We start from the raw sequence: 18,409 nt of genomic DNA, 5'->3' as shown, positions 1-18,409 counted from the left end.
TGCAAAATCATTAATGTTCTGTTGCGATGGTATATTTAGCTGTCGTCTCACCTCTACATTATTGAAATGCGGCCTGTTGATTACAACCGAACCGCCGCGTTGGTCAGCTAATACAGAACCGTTGTTAGATTGCTGGGGCGTGTGTTGAAACGCTGGTGTGTTGTCATCAATAACGTCTATTTCATGATCAGTTATAACAGAACAGTTGTTAGGCTGAAATATCGGCCGAATGTCGTCAATAGCAGCCGGTGGTGATGAATCGCAAGAGTTAGCGGTCAACGGGTCAACCAGAGGCTGTGTATTTATATTTTGGATGATGTTTAGCAACTGGATAGGAATGTCAGGACTGATACGCCCGTCGCTGTCATTAGCATGGTTGTTTAATTCTGCTATCATGTTTAGCAATTGTGACGGGATTTGTGTAGGACTCTGTCCACCTTCATTCGGGCTTCGATTGTTCAATTCGTCTATGGCAGCCTGTAAATGAGTGAGAATAGCAGGACTGTCTGGTCTCTCCCCCTCTGACAAAGCACCGGTCACATTGTTGAGCAAATCTGTTATTTGACTCGTACACGTATTGTTAACGTTTGATAAATCTAGCTCTGGTGTGTCGCTTCGATGGCTAAATGACGGCAAATCTATTTCAGAAATGTTTGCTAAGAAATCTGACTCCGTCGACGTAAAGTTTGTATGATCCATTATATTTTCTTTTACAAAACACAGCAGAAACAACACAAACCTATTTTGATTCGGCTAAATCTGTAAGAGCACGTATAATCTTAAAACACCCTTGTAACCGTCTTTTGTAGATACAGTTACCCCGACACCTGAGAGGCCCCCTGCTGTTTGAGTGGTGGGTGTTGTAGAAGGGCTGCCCCCTCCTCCTCCTCCTCCCCTTCCTCTCTCTCTGTGCCTCCGTGTCACGATGTTCACCTGTAAGTTAATCCTTTATAATACCGAAAATAGCAAGTATGATAGCACATAAAGAGAGAAAAAATAAAAGGAATACCTCCAACTTTGTTTGTCGACTCTTGATGATGATGGTTTAAAGCTTCGTAAGTAGATAGAGCCTCAAGTAGTTCAGAATCCGTCGCTGCCTCCTGTCGGTTGGTGTGGGGTGCAATCGGATTGGTTTCAACAGTAACACGTGACTCTGATACAGCTGGTCGCGCTGACTCTGTCGTTTCGACTGCTCCAATATGGCGGTCGAAAGCAGCTTGTGTCGGCCGAACGCTTTTTCTAGTGGCCGCGGCCACAAGATCTGATACAAACATAAAATAAAATCAGTAACTAATACCCTCTATATGAACTATCTTAGATGCGCTATTGACTCACCGTAGTCTGATTGTGTTAGGTAAACGTCGCTAAAATCGTCGTCAAAAGATGCGTGGACATCGGCAAAAACGATGTTGTCTGCAAATATTATATAAACAATACATCTTGTTTTATAAAAATAACCTATTATTATTATTTATCATTATTATTATTTGTTATTATTATTATTATTATTGTCATTATTATTGTGAGAAATGTAGTAAAATGACTTACCTTTAACCATTCTCGAAAACAACTTTTTGACACGCTTCGATTCTGTTGGTCAGAGCGATGGCTTGTCTTGCCTTGTCTTCTCCAAAATGATGCTCGTCCACACCAAACTTTAAATTCGGCGGGGATAAGACCACGCCTATGAGCTCACGTATCGGGCGAAATCGGATAACTTTGGCCGCTTGTTGATGACGCATCAAAGACGTCTATACCGCATATCCTTGGCCCCAGTAATGCCGACTCCACTATTGTTTGTCAAATTACATTAGAGATAACTTGTGACTTTTAACAGTGTGATTTTCTCAACAAAAGCCCCTTGATCCTCTAAAGCAATGTTTACCAAATTACATGCGTCTCTCGCTTTCAGATAACTTTGGCTGAGCTATTGTTTCTCAAATTATATGCGACTCTCTTCCAACCAACTTTGACACCTATAATGCTGCCCCCTGTCACAAACCCCCCACCCAATCACAAACACCCCCTCCCCTTCAGCTTCTCAAGAAAAAGGCTCCCCTCCAATCTCACACGTACAGGCCGGATGCAAAGGTAACTCAGAGGGCTGTTAGCAAAGCTAGCTCAGGTGCTGCACCTGTCTTGAGTCATAAAAATACATACCCATACATATCCACATCTTAAAAATGGCGCCAGCCAACCAAAATGGCGACAGTCAAAGATGGCGCCGTCACGACTGGCGCCATCTTGATGCCCCCAACCCGCTAAAGAATTTATGACCCCCAATAAAATACGTCATAAATCTTAACATCAATAGATCATAAAATTTTATGACCCTCTAACTCATTTGCATATGAATAGACATCAAAGCCTGCCGCATTATATTATTCTCTCACCTTCATTACGCTATTTGGGAGGTACGCCTTTCGAAGACTCCCATTTGGAATAACAAGTGCTCCTGAAATTTTCCAACGAAAAATGGCAGAGACCCTGCAGGGGTTGGATGGAACTGAAGTCTACATGGATGACATCCTCGTTCATGGTGAAACCGAGGAGGTCCATTACAAACGCCTGGAGCAGGTGCTGAAGAGGATTGAGGAATCAGGTCTTAAATTAAACAGAGCCAAGTGCAAGTTTAAACAGCGGCAGATTTATTTTCTGGGACATGTTTTTGACGAGAATGGTGTCAGACCTAATAGGAAAAGGATAGCTGGCATTAATGACTTTCCACAGCCTCAAAATGTGTCAGAGCTCAAGAGGTTCTTGGGAATAGTGAACTACGTGGCCAAGTTCATCCCAGACTTATCCACCAGAGGTCAACCACTGTATGGGCGGCTCAAAGGGACAGTTGAATGGCAGTGGGGGCCCGCGCAACAGTCAGCCTTCTAAAATTTGAAGATAGCTTTAACGTCAGCGCCTGTACTCACCTTGTATGATGCAACCAGACCGACAGTGGTGTCAGCCGATGCCAGCAGTTATGGGCTGGATGCAGTTTTGCATCAACAACAAGGTGAGGATTGGAAACCTGTTGCATATTGTTCCAAGACACTCAGATATGCTGAAACGCGATACACACAAATAGAAAAAGAATGCCTTGCCAGTGTGTGGGCATGCGGACATTTTGATAAATACTAGTTTGGATTGGACCATTTCAAGCTTATCACGGATCACAAGCCCTTAGTACCACTCATGAACAGCAAAGACTTGGATAACGTTCCCATAAGATGTCAGAGGCTTCTCATGAGATTGATGCGATTTAATGCAGAAGCTGTATATGCTCTGGGAAAAACACTAGCTGTGGCAGATGCTCTTTCCAGAGGCCCTATTCAAGGTGAGAGTGACGATACGTACAATGATGATGTTGCTGCATACATCGAGTCCATCTTCACGCATCTCCCAGCTACCCCACAAAGAATGGAAGAGCTAAAGGAACACACTGCTGAGGACTCCCACCTACAGCTGGTGAGAGAGATTATTAAAAGGGGGTGGCCTGAGTATGAGAAGCAGGTACCTGAGTCACTTAAGAATTTTACCAAGTGAGAGGGGAACTGTCACTGGTAGGACTGATCACCAGAGGAAATGATATTGTTATTCCCAAATCAATGAGGAATGAGATCATAGACAAGATTCACGATGGGCAACAAGGGTTGGTAAAATGTAGAGAAAGAGCTAATCGGTCAGTATGGTGGCCGAGAATCTCACAGGACATCAAGACAATAGTAACTCAACTTTTGCAGAGAAAACAGAGTCACACAGAGAAAAGAGCCTTTAATGCCAAGTGAGTTACCATCCAGGCCATGGCAAAAGGTAGGCATAGATCTGTGTGAGCATAGGAAGCAGTCATCTTTGGTAGTGACTGACTACTATTCAAGGTACATTGAGATTTTACATGTGCCGTTGATCACAAGCAAGCAAGTCATTGGTAAGCTGAAAGCCATATTTGCACATTATGGTATTCCAGAAATGTTAGTCAGCGATAATGGATGTCAATTAGTGTCAGAGGAGTTCAGGCAGTTCAGTAAAGAATATGACTTTATCTATTTGACATCTAGTCCACATTATGCTCAAAGTAATGGACAGGCAGAGAGGGCTATGCAGGTAGCAAAAGCTTTTTTTAAACAGTAAGATCCTCTCCTGGCCTTGATGACATACAGAGCTACACCATCATCATCCACGGGAGTGAGTCCTGCCAAGCTGTTGATGGGTCGAAAGATCAGAACAACTCTCCCAACCTTGTCCAAGAATCTAGATCCAGGATGGCCGCACAAAGACAAAGTGCGACGAAGGGATGCAGCTGCTAACCAAATGCAAGCTTATTACTACAATCGCAGGAATGGAGTGAGGAATCTTCCGCAGCTGAGTCCAGGGGACATGGTTCTCATGAAACTGGACGATGAGAGACAATGGACAACCCCAGGTACAGTGGTACAAGCCAGTTCTACTCCAAGGTCCTACTTGGTGGAGTCTACTGATAGAGGACAGTATAGACGGAACAGACGTCATCTACAGAAAGCACCTACATTATCTTCGGGTAATGACAGTCTTCCACAACAATTCAGCTGAAAGGACTGGTTACTTTGGGATAAATGTAAGTATGAATCCCAGCCAGATAGAGACACCTGCCACTGGATCATCTGTTTCACCTACTCGGGAGAGAGTCACCATCACTCGTTCAGGAAGAGTGAGTAAATCAGCCAACAGACTGGATTTATGAGAACATTGTTGATGTGGGGAAAAAAAAAAGAAAATGGGGGAAAAATTCAGAACTGGTTGTACGATGAGTGATTGAAAATATATTTTAAAACATTTTTCCAGAATATGAAAAGAAAATGGTTACATTTATCTGCTCTGGATGTAAACTCAACATAAGGAATAGGATTGATTTTGATGCATGGGATTAAGTTGAGGGATTTTTGTTATTCAAGATTCAAGAATTTTTAATCGCCATGTGCCAAACAAGGAATTTGACTTCAGTACATCACAGCCTCTGTTCAACATTTAGGTGACTAACAACACTCAGGACGTGTGAAAAATGACAAATATTCTCAAACATCCCCTGATTTTAAACTCCCAGGAGGGCAAGGAAAAACTCAAAACTCCAACTACAGGAAATGAGAAACCTTGAGAAGAGACCACTTCAGGAGCTTCACAGGAGAGTCACCTGATGTGAAATCATTGGTGTAGAGAGAGAAGAGCAGTGGGGAGGGGACGCGCCCCTGAGGGGCGCCAGTATTGGTGGTACGGGTGTCAGATGTGATGGTCCCCAGCCTCACACGCTGTCTCCTGTTGGTCAGGAAGCTGGTGATCCACTGACAGGTGGAGGCAGGCACCGTGAGCTGGATGAGCTTCTGTTGGAGGATGTCAGGAGCGATGGTGTTGAACGCCGAGCTGAAGTCCACAAACAGGATCGTGGCGTACATTCCTGGGGTGTCCAGGTGGTGCAGGATGTAGTGCAGTCCCATGTTGACCGCATCGTCCACCGACCTGTTTGCCCGGTAGGCAAACTGGAGGGGGTCAAGCAGGGGGCCCGTGGTTCAACACTAACCTCTCGAAAGATTTCATGACCACAGATATCAGGGCGACAGGTCTATAGTCATTCAAACCTGTGATGGCAGGCTTCTTGGCCACCGGTACGATGGTGGAGCTCTTGAAGCACGAGGGCACCTCACACAGCTCCAGGGAACGGTTGAAGATCCGTGCAAAGGTGGGTGCCAGCTGTTCAGCACAGACTTTCAAGCAGGAAGGTGACACGCCGTCTGGGCTTGGTGCCTTCCTGATCTTTTGTCTCCGGAACATCTGGCACACTTCCTCCTCGCGGATCTGGAGTGTGGGCGCGGCCTCTGCAAGAGAGAGAGTAGGTGACAACGGTGATGGAGGTGTGGACAGAGCGGTTGTGGGGGGAGGTGAGTTTGTTGATTGTGCTGCAGGAGGTCCTGTTGTGTAGGAGGACCGATCAAACCTGCAGTAGAACCTGTTTAGCTGGTTAGCAAGCCTTGGGGTCTTCACAGGACGGTAGGTTCGTTTCTTGAAGCCCGTGACGCTCTGCAAACCTTTCCACACTGTTGAGGGATCAGGATTGGCTGAGAGGTGTCTCTCCAGGTTGTCCCCGTAACACCTCCTGGCTTTCCTGGCCTCTCGGTTCAGTGTGTTTCTGGTCTGCTCGAACAGGTCCCGCTCGCCGCTCCTGTAGGCCTCCTCCTTGACTTTGCGCAGCCTCCTGAGGTTCGGTGTAAACCAAGGTTTGTCGCAGAAGGTCTTAGTCTGCACACAGATCCTCACAAAAACTGATGTATGATGTGACAGTGTCAGTGAGTTCATGCAGGTCTGAAGTTGCAGCTTCAAAAACTCCCCAAACGGTGCAGTCAAAGCAGGCTTGGAGGTCCTGTCTTGACTCCACTGTCCACTTCTTCACAGTCCTCACCACAGGCTGAGAGGTTTTTAATTTCTGCCTGGATGAATTAGACAGTGGTCCAAGAGTCCTAAAGCAGCATGAGCCACAGACTGGTATGCATGCTTTATTATGGTGTAGCAGTGGCCCAGTGTCTGTGCCCCTCTGGTGGGACACGTTAAGTGCTGTCTGTATTTGGGGAGTTCATGTGCGAGGTTCACCCTGTTAAAATCACCCAGAACAATGATTAGTGAATTTGGTAGAAATTTCTCCATGTCTATCACCTGGTCAGCCAGCATCTGCAGTATATGATTTTAAAAGGGGGAGATGTTATGTATGGAAATTTCTATGGTACCTGAAGTACACACACAGTTAACTCTTGTGAGTATAAGGAATGTTAAGGCGTGTTTGGACGATGAGAAGGGTGACAGTTAATGGCCGTCGGTGTATGTGAAGTTGCGTGTTGGATATATTAAAACCGTGTTCTTGGGAACCAACAGATTTATTTGTTTGATGTCAGCAAAACATCACATCGTCTATTTTATTCCATTGACCTAAAATCAGGTCACAGAGATAACCACACTTCACATAGATCAGTGGTTGTTTAAAACAAAGCAACACAACTTCTGTATATTATGTATACTGTATTGGTCCGAAAATAAGATTTTTTTTGCATTGAAATAAGACTGAAAAAGTGGGGGTTGTCTTACATTCGGGGTCTAGACATTACAGGACTGTCTCAGAAAATTAGAATATTGTGATAAAGTTCTTTATTTTCTGTAATGCAATTAAAAAACCAAAAATGTCATACATTTTGGATTCATTACAAATCAACTGAAATATTGCAAGCCTTTTATTATTTTAATATTGCTGATTATGGCATACAGCTTAAGAAAACTCAAATATTCCATCTCAAAATATTAGAATATTTCCTCAGACCAAGTAAAAATAAATATTTAAATCAGCAAAAAAAAAAATCAAACATTTGAAAATATCCATTAATGCACTCAGTACTTGGTTGGGAATCCTTTTTCATGGATTACTGCAACCAATGCGGCGTGACATGGAGGCAGTCAGCCTGTAGCATTGCTGAGGTGTTGTGGATGCCCAGGATGCTTCAATACCGGCCTTTAGCTCATTTGCATTGTTGGGTTTGGTGTCTTTCAGCTTCTTCTTCGCAATACCCCACAAATTCTCTAATGGGATTCAGGTCAGGGGAATTGGCAGGCCAATCGAGGACAGCAATGCCACGGTCAGTCTACCATTTGCTGGTGGTTTTGGCACTGTAGGCAGGTGCCAGATCATGCTGGAAAATGAAATCATCATCTCCATAGAGCTTTTCACCAGATGGAAGCATGTAGTGCTCTAAAATCTCTTGGTACACAGGTGCATTTAATCTGGACTGGAAACACGGTGGACCAACACCAGCAGCTGACATTGCTCCCCAAACCATCGCTGACTGTGGGAACTTCACACTGGATTTCAAGCAACTTGGATTTTGCTCCTCTCCAGCCTTTCTCCAGATTCTGGTGCCTTGACTTCGAAATGAAATACAAAACTTGCTTTCGTCTAAAAAGAGGACTTTGGACCACTGTCCAACTGTCCAGTGCTTCTTTTCCATAGCCCAAGTCAGACGCTTCTTTCGTTGTCTTGAGTTCAGAAGTGGCTTGACCATGGGAGTACGGCTATTGTAGCCCATTTCCCGGACACGTCTGTGAACAGTGGCTTTTGATACCTGGACTCCAGCTTCAGTCCACTGTTTTTGAAGCTCCCCCAAATTCTGGAAGCGAGTCTTCTTCACAATGCTCATTTCTCTTGGTTGTGCAGCGTTTCCTGCCACATTTCCCCCTTCCAACAGACTTTTTGTGGATGTGCTTTGAAACTGCACTCTGTGAACAATTTGCTCTTTGAGAAATTTATTTTTGTGTCTTACCCTCCTGATGGAGGGTGTCAATGATTGTCCTCTGGACAGCAGTCAGATCATCAGTCTTCCCCATAATTGTGATTTAGTTTACTGAACCAAGCTGAGTGTTTTTCAAGGCTCAGGAAACCCTTGCAGGTGTTTCAAGGTAATTAGACGATTCAAGTGATTAGTTGAATATACTACTGTTAGGGTTTTCTGGTTAGTTTGATCCTATGATTATGTTGGAATGTAACCTGTAATAATTAAACTCGCTTGTCCTGTCTTAACAAAAGTAGTAGAACAAAGTGCTAAGATCTTTTGAACTGATTGACTAGCTGCAGAGGAAGCAACCAAAGTGTTTTGTTCACACAACATCGTGAAGGACCCCCTGCTGTGCTTTGATCAGTCAGGGGCTTCGACCATTTGTCTACTCTGTCCCCCACTCTGTGCTTTGATCAGCCAGGGGCTTCGGCCATTTGCCCACTCTCAACCCCCACTCTGTTTCTCTTAATAAATATCCCCTCGCAGGAACAAGGGTTCAGACTTCATTCTGGAGTGAGTGAACTCTCCACCTGCAGGTGTCAAAAAGGACTTACTTGTCTCCCGTGTGGTTCTTGCAAGATATTGTTTGAGTGAACAAATCTCTAACATTTTGGTGCCGAAACCCGGGACCCTCATACCCATCATCTGGCTGACGGAGGACGACGCGCTGCACACCGTCGACGGGCCAGCGTCCATTAGCCGGACCTGGTAAAGAAAGACCTGGGAAGGAAATTCTTCGCTGGGCCAGCATCTTAGGTCTGCCTTCGTCTGACAGAGGTGGATTGACGGGACCCGGCAGTGCAACGAACCAGGTGACAAGTAAGTTAAAGGCCTGAAGCTGTGTGATTGTGTTGTTGTTTGTGAAACGCGTAAAAAGGTAGAAGTGCACAGGAAAAAGTAAATTTTGTGGAAGGAGGGGGTGTTGTAGAGTCCCCCTCTGGATGAGGTGTCTCTTTTGGAGCAGTGGTTCTCAAACTGTTATAAAATCTCAGTACCTCCGTGGTTCATTATTTGACGACCACTATTCTAAAGAGTACAACCTCGCGTTGGCAGGGCTGGGGACAAGGACTTTTGTCTTTAGTTTCCAGGGAAGGTGGGGGGTGTTGTAGAGTCCCCTCACTGGATGAAGCAGCTCCCTTTTTTTTATGCAGAAAGGGAGGACTTCGCGTAGGCAGGGATAACTTGTGTGATTGAGTGTGTGACTGATAGGATAAATTGACTAAATAGCAGTTCTAGCATTGATCCACGGCAATAATACAAGCTAGTAATTTGTTGAAAGGTCAATTTAAACCTGCATTGAGGATCCTCAAATAAATAAATAAGTAATAATAATAATAATAATATTTTTGAGAAGAAGTAATTGTATAACCTAAACCTACTAGAATTAATATGGGAAATAAAAACGGTAAATCTCTACCTCTTGATGGAGATGAGAAGTACATGGCGAGTAGATTTCTTAATTGTATGCAATATATGCCAAAGTGGAAGAAAAAGTATGGAGTTGAAGGGAAGTTGAGAGTTGAAGTGTGGAAGATAGTAGTTGATGTTTTGGAAGAGAGTGTGGATAAAAAGAAAAATGGGCTGAAAAAGAAGAGAAAAGAGAGAGAATTGGATTGTGCTAAAATCTGGTTAAAAGCTTCACGAGAGAGAAGGGAACAAATCCAAAAGACAAAAGATAGAAAGATGAAAGGTGATGAGGCTGAGACTATGTTTGTCAGGCCGGAAGACAATGAGGCCACAGTGCGCAGGCGCACTGCTGCGGCCGCGGCTCCAGCCGACGCTGAAGGGGCAGCTCGAGCAGAGGAGCAAGAGGGGCCTTCCGCTCGTACGCAAAACTTGTATCCAAGCTTAACAAACCTGCATCCCCCCCCATATAACAGCAAAGGAAGTCAGGGTCACGTTCGTAGAAGTCCTGTACAAACAAGGAGTTTGACCACTGCTGCTAGATTTTCTCAAAATTTAGACAAGGTTGATGTATGCCCAATGATACAGGTGCCAAACCCTAATGTAGGGGAAGGCCAACTCCCACATACATATGTTTTCCGGCCATGGACTTTGGAAGAGGCAAGAAAAGCAGTTGAAGGGGTTATCCCTGTTGCTGAAGACCCAGATAAATGGGCAGAGGACATGGCTGGAATTATACATTCCTATAGACTGAATGGACATGAGGCAGGAGAAGCTGCAATGTCCTCCTTGGGAAAAGACTGGGCGAAGGTTAGAGGAAATTATACAGGTAGAAATAATCAAGGGCCTTTTCCCTATCCCATTGAGGAAAATCAATTGGGAGGGGAGTATGCAGCACAATGGAATGGTCTTGTGCAAAGAGTGCGAACTATATTTCAAAGACGAGCGAATTATGGTCATTTGGCAGGAATAAAACAGAAGCCTGGCGAAGATACTGATGATTTTCGTTTGAGATTTGAAAAAGAATTCAGGGTGCATAGTGGCATCCCATTCAATGATACAGCTGAGAGTGCTTATCAACAACAGCTTAAAAATGCGCTCCTCACTAATTTCCGCCCTGAAATAGGCAACTGGGTGAGGAAACATTTGGTGGAAGTGGATGTTGCAAGTGTGACAACAACTATGCAATGGGCCAGACATGCTGAAAAAGTGATCAAAAAAGGCAAAAGTTCTGATGTATTTCATCTAGATGATGATGATGATGAACTAGATGAAGATACAACAGTCTTCTTCCAAGGGTCCCAGCAAGGCAGAGAAAGAGGTAGAGGCCAACAAGGTCGCAGGCCGCCATATAATTCAAAACCCCCACGAGATTCTGACAACTGTTGGAACTGTGGGAAACGTGGCCACTGGTCAAAGGAATGTTTTAGAAAAAAACAATATCACTCAAAGGGTGCAGGAAGGGGCAGAGGAAAGGCCAAATTCTCTGCATGACTAGATCCCCCCCCTTTGACTTCTGGTGCTCCTATAGAGGAAGAAATAGTAGATGTCCATACAGCATGGGACATTCTGAGTGCATTAAAAGAAAAACCATATGTTACTCTAAACATTGGAGGAAGTGATGTCGAGTTTTTGTGTGATACCGGGGCTTGTAAAACCGTGGTAAAAACTAAAGTCCCAAATCTAAAAGCCTCCCAAAATACTATTTGGGTGAAATCTGCTGATGGGCAGGTACACAAGGAGAGTATCTCTAATCCAGTTGAAGTGAGGGATAAGGAAACTGGAAGCATGGTTTCAGTTTCGATTGTCCTATCTCCAAAATGTCCCATAAACCTGCTGGGACGAGATCTGATGACTCGGTTGGGAATTGCAATAATTCCAGTAAAGGATGGCATGCGAGCATGTAGAGTGGGAGATGTGGACTCATATGCTGCACAAGCAGGTGAACAGATCTGCTGCTCCTATGCCATCCCTCCTGAACGAAATCCTAAACTCCCAAGCAGATTGCTGAGTGAAGCTCGAAAACAATTGTCCCAACCTGAATCAGAAATGACTTGTACTGAATTACATGTCACCATGAATATTCTCACTGATCCACAAGATGACTATATTGGAAGTTTTCTCAGCGACACAGAAGTACCTTTAAAAATCACTGCTCTGTACACTGATCGCAGGTCATTTGCGGCTGCTGCTGTACTCTTGCCCGCTCCTCAGAAAGACAGATACAAATTGTTGGCTGTACCCCACATCTCATTGTTTAAACCTCACAGTATAACGTGGGAAGATGTGGGTTCCCGAATTACACTTGCTGGATCTGTGACTGATTATGAGGACAAAGGTGATGGGTGGAGCTACAGTACCAGTTGTGACGTGTGGAAGCAAACGGTGTGTGAAGTGGCTGTAGGCAGAGCAGGAGCTTGTGCGCTTCCCTGACTAGTTGACATTTGTTTGAATGAAAAGGAGGAGGGGGAATTGGCTGGGCTTCCTGAAAAACTGTGGACCAAGGGCCCATCTGATGTAGGTCTTTTACGATCCATTTCCCCAGTACAGATCAAACCAAGATCAGAGTGGCGTCCGAGAGTTAAGCAATATCCTTTAAAACAGGAGGCAATAAATGGGATTGCCCCTGTTATAAATGATCTTTTGGCAGGAGGAATCATTAGGGAATGCTCGGATTCTCCTTGCAACACTCCCATTTTTCCAGTCCAAAAGGCCAACAAAATTAATTGGCGAATGATACAAGATTTACGAGCAGTGAATGATGCAGTGCAAACAAGAGCACCCAATGTGCCTGACCCACACACACTTCTGAACACTTTGAAACCTAATCGGAAGTTTTTCACAGTAATTGATCTCAGCAATGCATTTTTCTCAGTGCCAATTCACCCAGACTCACAGTTTTGGTTCGCTTTTACCTTTAAAGGACAAAGCTATACATACACCAGATTGCCACAAGGATTTGCTGATAGTCCAACTATTTTCACTCAAGCTATCATGGCCTGTTTGGCTGATTTTCAGATGTCAAACAAAAGCCAACTTCTAGTTTATGTAGATGATCTCCTGGTAGCCTCTGAAACTGAAGCTGCTTGCAAGGCAGACTCCTTAGCATTGTTACACTATCTCTGCAAAACAGGGAATAAAGTGAACAAAAATAAGTTACAATGGGTCCGACAGGAAGTGAACTATTTAGGTCACACTTTGTCGGCTTCTGGAAGACAGATACAAAGAGCCAGAAAGCAGATTATTTCAGATGCACCGAAACCTGAAACTAAAAAACAAATGATGTCATTTTTGGGGCTCTGCAATTACTGCAGACCATGGATCCCACATTATGCGGAGAAAACACAACCGCTGCTGGATATTGCGCATGGAGTTCCCATGACAATGACAGAAAAAATCACGCGGACACCAGCAGCGGATGATGCTTTTGTAGTGCTGAAACAGGCTCTGGTAGAAACCACAACTCTTATCTTGCCAGACTACAATAAAACCTTTGTGCAAACAGCAGACTGCAGGAATGGTTTTATGACCTCAGTGTTGCTGCAGGGTCATGGCAACAAACTAAGACCAATTGCATTCTATTCAAAAAAACTGGATCCAGTGGCTCTGTCATTGCCAGACTGTGTTCAAGCAGTATGCGCGGCGGCGCTTGCAGTGAGACAATCTGCAGATGTGGTGCTATTTCACAAAATGGAGCTGCTAGTTCCACATGCTGTAGATGTGTTGCTGCTGCAAAGCAAAATGAACTTTTTGTCACCAGCCAGACATCTGTCCTACACTGCTATACTTCTGTCACAACCACACATTGTGATAAAGAGGTGCACAGTCCTTAACCCAGCAACGTTGATTCCGTTGCCAGGGGATGGAACACCACATAACTGTTTGGATGCTACAGAACATCTACAGCTGCCCAGAGAAGATTTAAGTGACACACCGCTTGATAAAGGGGAAAAGTGGTTTGTGGATGGATCATGTTCAAAGGATCCTCAAGGAAACAATCAAAGTGGTTATGCAATTGTGAAATTGCCAAACCAGATTGTTGAAGCAGAGAAGCTTCCATACACCAGGTCAGCACAGGCTGCTGAGCTGATTGCTCTAACAAGAGCTTGTCAATTAGCGGGAGATAAGGAAGTCACTGTATACACAGACAGTCAGTATGCGTTTTCTACTCTGTTCTATTTTGCAAAACAATGGGAGCGCAGAGGGATGACAACATCAACCGGTAAGCCAATTACCCATGCCGCCTTGTTAAAAGACTTGTTGCAGGCCATTCTTTTACCTGCTAAACTCGCTGTGTGTAAATGTGCTGCTCACACCACAGGCAGGGATGAAGTCTCAAATGGAAACAGATTAGCAGACAAAATTGCAAAAGAAGCAGCTGCAGGGAGACATGGCCATGAATTTTTTTTAATGGGTTCAGAGGACACACAACTCATAGATAAGACTATACTGGCAGATATGCAGGGCAATGCTCCAATGGTGGAGAAACGAATGTGGACGACAAAAGGTGCAATAGTGGATACAGATAATATCCACCGCATCAATGACAAACCTGTTTTACCAAAATCACTTTTTAAGGCAGCAGCGCTTGCGACACATGGGCTTTGCCATGTGTCGACAGGAGGGATGAAGACCATCATAGATCAACAATTCACTACCTTTGGTTTAGATGCTTACTTAAAAAAATTTTGTAAAGCATGTCCTGTTTGTGTGAAACATAATCCACAAGGAAACATGAGACCTAAGAGAGGCTCATTTCCAAAACCCTCTTATCCATTTCAAATCATGCATATGGATTTTATTGAACTCACACAAAGTGGACCTCACAAATACTGCCTAGTGATGATTGATGCATTTTCCAAATGGGTGGAAATAGTTCCATCCAAACGCGCAGATGCCTTAACAGTGGCAAAAGCCATCTGCAAAACCATCATACCAAATCATGGCATCCCCCAAACCATTTACAGTGACAATGGTCCACACTTTGTGAACCAAGTTGTGCAGAACATGGCTGTACACCTTGGAATAACGTTAAAAAACCACTGTGCTTGGCATCCTTCGAGCGCAGGCCTGGTTGAACGGGCAAATTTTACCATCAAAAGCAGGTTGAAAAAATGCATGGAAACAACAGGCAGACCTTGGCCAGAGTGCCTTGACTTAGTGAAGCTCTATATGAGAATTACTCCCACTTCAGAAGGACTAACACCTTTTGAAATCATACATGGGAGACCATATAGACTACCAGTGTTCCCTGCAGATTTGCAAAAAGCAGATGAAGAACAGACCTTGGCAGATTATCTAATCAGGACGCTCAAACTGAAAGATGTGTCAAATGCAAATTTACTGCCGCCTGATCTCTCTCCTTCACAGGTGGACAACCCCATCAATCCAGGAGACTGGGTCTACATCAAGGTCATCAAAAGAAAGAACTGGACCAGCCCACGGTGGGAGGGACCGTTTCAAGTCTTGCTTGCTACTCCCACGGCGATTAAAATTTCTCAACGGCCCAGTTGGATTCACCTCAGCCACTGCAAGTTGCAGAGAGTGCTGGACCCCTAATTCGGAGCGGTGGGGATGTCCCGGTGTCTCTGCCATCCTAGTAGCAACGGGGCTCCATATGCCAGATGGATCCTCTGCTGCGTTGTGGTTGGAGCGTGCTATGGTCTATTGACTCATCTGAACAGACCAAATGACAATGTTGCCCGTGGTAAACGATGGTCACATGATGAGAACTTTGAGGACTGGTCATGGGACCCCAGAAACCCATACGAAACCAACACTTGGTACCGGTATGTCAGGTTCACTGTGAGAGCTCACACACAGGAGGGATGCTATGTGTGTTCGAAACTCCCCCCTTCCTCCACGCAAGTTCGCTTGGAGGCCAGAGCAATGAATGTCACTGAAGCGAAATGTATGGCATCCATGGGAGGAGTTGGATATCAGCACCGTGCCGTCGCAGTCAAGGATGCCGACCCTTACCGCCCTGGGCTTGCTGACGGTGCCTGTGATCAGCTATTCTGGACAAATCTCAATGTGACTGTTAAAGGACGGACAATACCACAAGTGGCCTACACGGAGAGACCAGCCGGAGTGAACTACACATGTTACATCCAAGGTAACAAGACCCACGTCTGCATTAACGACGACTGCTCTCCAGGAGGAAACTGGATGGGAGCTCTGGACATCACCGATGAGTGTCAAGATAAGAGAGCCATTTCAGGTGGTGAGGGCTCTCCCACCAACATGGCTACACCATCGAACGGAACATACTTCATTCAGAATGGCTGGTGGCTTTGTGGTCACAAGGTTTATCCGATGCTGCCCGCCAACTGGACAGGAGTGTGTGCACCAGTGTGGGTGACAGACCACACCTACAGGATACGACACCATTTGTTGACAGGAGCACATAACTCTACTGGACGTCGACGCAGGGCAGTTGCAACCTTTGACCCTCATGACCCTGTCTGGGGTGCGAACGTTCCGGATGACCATAAAGTATGGTCCGGCGGAGACAAAGTTGTCCTTGCGCTCTTTCCTCAGATTGGGGTTGGGAAACTATCGCTCTTCATCGAGACACTGAACTATCGTTTTCAATCCTTTGTGAATCTCTCACTGCAAGTCAACGATGGACAAAACAGAGAGATTCAGGCTATTAGACTGATGGTCTTGCAAAACAGGATGGTTCTGGACTTGTTGACGGCAGCACAAGGTGGTGTGTGCCACATCATTGGGACTTCCTGTTGCACATACATACCAGGAGAAAATGACACCCACATCAACGACGCCATGAATTCGCTGAAGAACTTACAGCAGGCCATGTCTAAAGACAAGGTCCCACATCAGTTTGATTTCTTTTCATGGCTATTCTCTGGCAACTGGTGGCAACTGCTGTTGAAATTGCTGTCTCCTGTGCTTGTTGTGCTGGTGGTGTTGTGCTTGTTTACGACCTGCGTTATCCCATGTTTGAAGTCTGCTGTGTCGAAGTTTGTGTCCTCTACTGTAGCCCAGGTTCATATACAACTTCTTAGAGATGACGGATGTGATGACGATAATGAAACATGGATTGCGTAGATGCTGTTCTGTTGAGCATGTTTTACAGAAACTTGATGATTTGACCATCGAAAATGCTTCGCAAGTGATGGATACAATGATGTACTGTTTCTGTGTTTTTCTTTTTATTTTTTTTATTATTGATAGCATTCTGGTCGCCTAGGCCAAAGGGACCGTGTAAGAATTTTCCTGCTAATAACATCTGGCCAGCAGGTTTTTCGCTTACACATTAAGTTTGATTTGGGGTATTGAGGTAATGCCTCATCTTCACTGGAAGGTGTTGCTATCATTGTTTCTTGTTTTTATTTTTACCATTCTGCCTTCTTCATTATACGTATATATGTTTTCTTGCTTGTCTTTGTTGTTTGGGGTGACATAATCATATGATAAATCAGGAGGGAGATGTTAGGGTTTTCTGGTTAGTTTGATCCTATGATTATGTTGGAATGTAACCTGTAATAATTAAACTCGCTTGTCCTGTCTTAACAAAAGTAGTAGAACAAAGTGCTAAGATCTTTTGAACTGATTGACTAGCTGCAGAGGAAGCAACCAAAGTGTTTTGTTCACACAACATCGTGAAGGACCCCCTGCTGTGCTTTGATCAGTCAGGGGCTTCGACCATTTGTCTACTCTGTCCCCCACTCTGTGCTTTGATCAGCCAGGGGCTTCGGCCATTTGCCCACTCTCAACCCCCACTCTGTTTCTCTTAATAAATATCCCCTCGCAGGAACAAGGGTTCAGACTTCATTCTGGAGTGAGTGAACTCTCCACCTGCAGGTGTCAAAAAGGACTTACTTGTCTCCCGTGTGGTTCTTGCAAGATATTGTTTGAGTGAACAAATCTCTAACAACTACTAGTATACTTTTTATTGATATTCTAATATTTTGAGATAGGATATTTGAGTTTTCTTAAGCTATATGCCATAATCAGCTATATTAAAATAATAAAAGGCTTGCAATATTTCAGTTGATTTGTAATGAATCCAGAATGTATGACGTTTTTGTTTTTTTACTTGCATTACAGAAAATAAAGAACTTTTGCACAATATTCTAATTTTCTGAGACGGTCCTGTATACCCATTGAATTGTGCGCAGCGGTAAGTTAAAGGTAGCTGGTATCAACTGAGTATGTTGCTGTGATCGTGTGCGTTTTTGACACAAAGTGAGCATTGTGGTGAACTCTCTTCAGTGGTCAGCTGCTCTTCAAAAGCAAGCGGCGGAAAAGTGGCTGGCTCGGGGAAGGAAAACTTCAGTGACACACGGCTGATTGGGGAAAGATTTTATTCAACTGATGTCAGAATTTCAAAGTCTCTCTCTAGCCAAAAGTGTCAAGTCCCCCTGTTAGAAAAATTGTATATATATGTTATCATGCGTTCTCTAATGAGTACTTATTCACAATGTTACTGTTCAGTATACTTGCTGCTTTGCCTTGCTTATTCTTATCTTGTACAACAGAACAGAAGGATTACGGCTGGGTCAGGGGCGAGATGACGGTTGTGTCAAACAAGATGCTGCTGACAGCTCAGCGTCCACCAGAACAGATCGTGAAAACAACACGTCAAACGATGCGTCATGAACCTTCTGATCTTCCTTAAAGAACGTCACTTTCTCTTTTTATCTCTCGGA

At 44.4% G+C, this 18,409-nt stretch overlaps 1 protein-coding gene across 3 annotated transcripts in view; it reads right to left on the bottom strand.

The window, feature by feature from the left end:
• Positions 1 to 2,064: 2,064 nt before the first annotated feature.
• LOC148404750 (uncharacterized) overlaps positions 2,065 to 18,409 on the bottom strand; it is a 43,678-nt gene continuing 27,333 nt past the window's right edge. The window contains exons 4-5 of one of the 3 annotated variants that reach the window (XR_015861607.1): positions 5,601 to 6,607; positions 2,065 to 5,501 (exon numbers count right to left, since the gene is read on the bottom strand). Coding sequence is in view for 2 of the 3 variants with exons in the window: in XM_088391532.1 (XP_088247658.1) it covers positions 5,288 to 5,481; positions 5,601 to 6,315 (909 nt within the window). In the remaining variant the exon portion in view is untranslated. Of the gene's footprint in view, positions 5,502 to 5,600; positions 17,710 to 18,409 lie in introns of those variants that run through there. The other 2 variants (XM_088391532.1, XM_088391540.1) reach the window with 2 other exon arrangements.

This window comes from Syngnathus floridae, chromosome 1 (genome assembly GCF_059516105.1).
Source record: "Syngnathus floridae isolate MCC-2025c chromosome 1, RoL_Sflo_1.0, whole genome shotgun sequence".
In the NCBI taxonomy this organism is placed as follows: domain Eukaryota; kingdom Metazoa; phylum Chordata; class Actinopteri; order Syngnathiformes; family Syngnathidae; genus Syngnathus; species Syngnathus floridae.
The sequence above is the reverse complement of the archived record's forward strand: the minus strand, read 5'-3'. Positions and strand labels throughout refer to the sequence as shown.